The sequence below is a fragment of the Brachionichthys hirsutus genome, chromosome 24 (assembly GCF_040956055.1).
Source record: "Brachionichthys hirsutus isolate HB-005 chromosome 24, CSIRO-AGI_Bhir_v1, whole genome shotgun sequence".
Taxonomy (NCBI): domain Eukaryota; kingdom Metazoa; phylum Chordata; class Actinopteri; order Lophiiformes; family Brachionichthyidae; genus Brachionichthys; species Brachionichthys hirsutus.
In genome coordinates this window covers 112,192-116,989 of record NC_090920.1, presented here as the reverse complement: position 1 = coordinate 116,989, position 4,798 = coordinate 112,192, and the positions used below count along the sequence as shown (strand labels likewise).

The 4,798-nt window shown below is 56.4% G+C and overlaps 1 protein-coding gene across 1 annotated transcript in view; it reads left to right on the top strand.

Annotated features, from left to right (window-relative positions):
- Positions 1–4,378, top strand: part of LOC137912054 (cyclin-T2-like) — a 4,563-nt gene extending 185 nt beyond the window's left edge. The window contains 12 exon segments of the mRNA XM_068756402.1: positions 1–25; positions 883–964; positions 1,042–1,170; positions 1,258–1,293; positions 1,295–1,319; positions 1,431–1,493; positions 1,585–1,630; positions 2,454–2,617; positions 3,310–3,380; positions 3,457–3,742; positions 3,745–3,834; positions 3,837–4,378. The exon segment at positions 1–25 is cut by the window's left edge and continues 65 nt beyond it. Of these exon segments, the coding sequence (XP_068612503.1) occupies positions 1–25; positions 883–964; positions 1,042–1,170; positions 1,258–1,293; positions 1,295–1,319; positions 1,431–1,493; positions 1,585–1,630; positions 2,454–2,617; positions 3,310–3,380; positions 3,457–3,742; positions 3,745–3,834; positions 3,837–4,378 (1,559 nt within the window).
- The last annotated feature ends 420 nt before the right edge of the window (positions 4,379–4,798 follow it).

Here is a 4,798-nt window from a genome sequence, read left to right as displayed (position 1 = left end):
AGGACATCGGCCAGAGACTCAACGTGTATCCTTCCTGAACCGGGAACGCTAAGCTAGTCGTGTTAGCATGAGTTTAGCAGCTAGGCTCGTTATGATTCTCCCCTTTAACGTTCTACACGCGCACGTTTTATTACCGGACGCTGATTCCGCGCCCGTGGAGCAGGCTGCTGATTTTAACGGGGCTTCCTGCTAGCTTGCAGTAGCTGTTGTTTAGCCTCCTGTTAGCTTGCAGTAGCTGTTGTTTAGCCTCCTGCTAGCTTGCGGTAGCTGTTGTTTAGCCTCCTGCTAGCTTGCTGTAGCTGTTGTTTAGCCTCCGGCTAGCTTGCGGTAGCTGTTGTTTAGCCTCCTGCTAGCTTGCGGTAGCTGTTGTTTAGCCTCCTGCTAGCTTGCTGTAGCTGTTGTTTAGCCTCCGGCTAGCTTGCGGTAGCTGTTGTTTAGCCTCCGGCTAGCTTGCGGTAGCTGTTGTTTAGCCTCCGGCTAGCTTGCGGTAGCTGTTGTTTAGCCTCCGGCTAGCTTGCGGTAGCTGTTGTTTTAGCCTCCGGCTAGCTTGCGGTAGCTGTTGTTTAGCCTCCTGCTAGTTTGCGGTAGCTGTTGTTTAGCCTCCTGCTAGCTTGCGGTAGCTGTTGTTTAGCCTCCGGCTAGCTTGCGGTAGCTGTTGTTTAGCCACCAGACTGACTCTTTTGTGTGCGGCCTGTTTAATCTTTGTCGTTGGTGACTTGTGATCCTAATTAGTGAGAACTCTAAACTAATAAGTGCCTGGTTCTGGTCACCACGGAGCACGTTTCACGAGCCGAGCAGTCCCTTCCTCGCTAGCTTGATGCTAGCATCAACGCCCCCCCCACCAGTCCTTCTACTCGTTTGTGTACTTGACTGTGTATCCAGCTCTCAACTGATAATCAACACTGCGATAGTTTATATGCACAGGTTCTATATGATCCACTCCTTCACTAAATTCCATAGAAACGTAAGTCGTGTGAAGCACTGATCCGTATTTACTGGTGCTCCCCACTCTGAAGGCTGAATGCCCCCCCCCCTCTACAGATCATTTCCCAGACTACGTTGTTCCTGGCAGCTAAAGTTGAGGAGCAGCCCAGGAAGCTGGAGCATGTCATTAAGATAGCCTACGCCTGCATTAGCCCCCAAGAGCCGGCCCCCGACACCAAAAGCAACGTAGGAGCGCCGTGGTTACGAGTTACGGATCGGGATAATCGGCGTGTCGTTGGGGGCGGCTTAACGCTGTTGCTGGATCTGTTTCAGGCATTCCAGCAGCAGGCACAAGAACTCGTAGCCCTGGGAAACGGTCGTGCTGCAGACGCTGGGTGAGTCTGGGTCCCGCTCTGGCGTAATCAATAATCCCAATAAAGCCGCATTGAGCTCTGAGGAGCGTGGAGGGCGTTCAGGCTGACCTTCGTTCAACGTCTGCATTGCAGGCTTTGAAATAACGGTTGATCATCCACACACAGATGTTGTGAGGTGTTCCCAGCTAGTGCGAGGTAAGACCGCCACGTCTTCATCTCTCCAGCTCCTCATCCTCATGTCGTGGTGACGGTTTAATTAACACGAGGCTTTCGCTTCTTTTTACAGCGAGCAAGGATTTGGCACAGACTTCCTATTTCATGGCTACCAACAGGTTATTATCCTGTTCCCTTATTGCACTGTGAAGGCACACGCTAGCTTCCTGTCCTGCAGGGGCCCCCTCCCGTGCCCGACGCCCTGCGCCTGGGCCCCGGGCCCCGGGCTGCTGGGTGCGGTGTAATGTACCAGGGCTCTGTGTTGGCACGCCGGGGGTGAATGCTGTGGTGCCGTTTGCCGCTCACGGTTGTTGGTGCAGAGTGCATATGTCTCAGAAAACAAACACTCGAGCGGTAGCCTGAATATAGATTCCACTAAAGATTCTTAATTTAGGTGCTTTGGTAAGTATAGTTAATATTCTTTCTCATCTTTTTGCACAATTTCTTCCACCCGAAAGCGCTAACGATGCTAAATCATGCTGCTCGAGGCTTTCCGCCGGCGTTACCAGCGTCTGATGTCACTTCCTTTCACACGTACTAGTCTTAGTCCCGGAATGAAGCGCTCAGGTGCGTCCGGCTTTCACAGGTACGAGTCCCAGACTCGCGTAGCAGCCGCTGATCGATGGGATCGATGTGATTGATCCCGTTTCAGTGAGACGAAGGGAAGCCGCGTCATTTCTGCCTGTGCTTGATTATTTTCAGCCCCCGCTCACCTGCGTCTTCACGTTGTAGTTTGGGAGGAAAGGAGCGACTCATCTTAACTTTAACCTGATTGGAGCAGCCCGTTTGAAACTGCGTCTCCTTTAGGGTCGTGTCCTAGCAACCATAGGTTGTCTTTGATGTTCCAGACTACGAGCACGGTTTAAACTGAATGCTTTGAAATGCTTCGGCAGAAACCCGGGTCACAATGGCGCGTTTGTCTTGCCCCCCCCCCCCCTGCAGCCTGCACCTCACCACCTTCTGCCTGCAGTACCGGCCCACGGTCGTGGCTTGTGTCTGCATCCACCTGGCCTGCAAGTGGTCCAACTGGGAGATCCCCGTTTCCACCGACGGCAAGCACTGGTGGGAGTACGTGGACCGCAGCGTGACGCTGCAGCTGCTGGACGGTGAGACGGCGCCCTGCCCCCCCCGTAAATATAACTCCTATCGGCGTTAGTAGCCCCCCCCCCATTAACTTCAGATTAGATATAACTCCTATCGGCGTTAATAGCCCCCCCCCCCCGTAAATATAACTCCTATCGGCGTTAATCCCCCCCGTAAATATAACTCCTACCGGCGTTAATAGCCGTCCCCCCCCCCGCTGGATCGTACGGATCTGGACTCTGTGAAATTGCTTCTGCTCGGAGGACGTTAGTGTTAATCGCTCAGAGGATGGCGGCGAATCCAGAACATAAAAGCGGCCATTTTCAAAGCAAATATGGGTCTGTAAAATGTGAGCGCGTGCGGCCGTCGGTCGGAGGGCGTGCGGCCGTCGGTCGGAGGGCGTGCGGCGTCGGTCGGAGGGCGTGCGGCCGTCGGTCGGAGGGCGTGCGGCCGTCGGTCGGAGGGCGTGCGGCCGTCGGTCGGAGGGCGTGCGGCCGTCGGTCGGAGGGCGTGCGGCCGTCGTTTGGAGGGCGTGCGGCCGTCGGTCGGAGGGCGTGCGGCCGTCGGTCGGAGGGCGTGCGGCCGTCGGTCGGAGGGCGTGCGGCCGTCGGTCGGAGGGCGTGCGGCCGTCGGTCGGAGGGCGTGCGGCCGTCGGTTGGAGGGCGGTGGTCTCCGCTCTGCGTCTTTACGTCGGTTTGTTTTCTCTTGTCTTCAGAGCTCACCCACGAGTTCCTCCAGATCCTGGAGAAGGCGCCCAGCAGGCTGAAGAGGATACGGAACTGGAGGGTGCGTGTCCGATGGGCCGATCCGAGCGCGTCCATTCCTTCGGTGCCTCGCGTGACTTTAGTTTTTGGTTTTTCAGGCCATTCAAGCAGCTAAGAAGCCAAAGACGGAGGGCCCGGCGGTGGACAGTGCCTTCCAGGGGACGTCGTTGGACGGCCTCCCTGGCGTCACCAACTCCTTCTTCTCCTCCACTTCATCAGACTCTTCCGACATCCCCTCCCTCAACGCCATCGGGGTCCACTTTGGCTCCTACCAGCCGCTGGGCGACCAGTTCTCGGAGCCGCCGGACTTCACGCTGGTCAAGCACGAACACAAAGCCCCCGCAGGCTCGAGCGGTAAACATCAGCAGCTCGGGAAGAACTCCGCCTCTTTTCACGACCGCAGAAAGTCTTGACTCTGGAAAAGTACAGGGAGAAACACGCGACGGAGCTGGCCCTGCAGAACGGCGTGAAGGAGGAGCGTGCTCGGAGGCGTACGCGCCCCCCCTGGGCGTTTCCTCGCACCACTACAAGAAGCGGTCCCAGTCGCAGCAGGCCGGCCAATCGGGGGAGGGCAGGAGGGAAAAGTCCAGTTCTAAAAAGGCTCGGCTTCTTCCTGCCTTCGCCGAGAACGGCTCCGCCAGCAGCGAGGAACTCAAAATGAGAATTAAAGTTTCAGCGGAGCGCCACGGTGGCTCGGAGCAGGGCGGGGCTCTGTGCGGAAAAGACAAACACAAAGAGCACGGCGGCCACCGCCACTCCAAACACAGCCACGCCCACTCTTACTCCCTCACTGGCCACGGCAATGACCTGAGCTCCTCCGGCTCCTCGCGCAAGAGGCCCCACTCTGACGCCGGCAGCAACAACCACCACCACCATTCGTCCAAGAGGAGCGCCAGGGGGGCCCTCGGCTCCTCCCACTACCCGTCAGACAGGGTGGAGCTTCACGGCCAGCACGCCGACTACAAAGACACTTTTGACATGCTGGACTCTTTACTAAGTGCCCAAGGAATGAACTTGTAGCCCCCGGGGGGGGGGGGGGGGGGGGGGGGGGAGGGGGGTCTAAGATGAGGTATTAGGGTTTTACTAAATGGATTTATTCGTCTTAACTTATGCTGACTCATCATTATACGCATCGATCTTGATGCACAAAACCACGAGATTATTTAAGGTTACTTTTAATCGTTCTTTTAACGCCAGCTGGCTTGATTTTATCGTGCATGTTTCCAGCGACAAGAAGGGACGGCGTCGCTGCGGTTACCGTTTACAGACACTTTCTCTTTGTACTTTTTGTTCCACTGGAAATCTCAGGTCTTGAACGTTTTTGATATCAGAATGAATCTCCCCCCTGTGTGGGGGTCTCCGTGGAGACGCCCCGCCCCGCCCCGCCCCGTCGGGGCAGGACTTTGCCCTGTGTTGGGGTAACATGGTCTGCTTCTATTT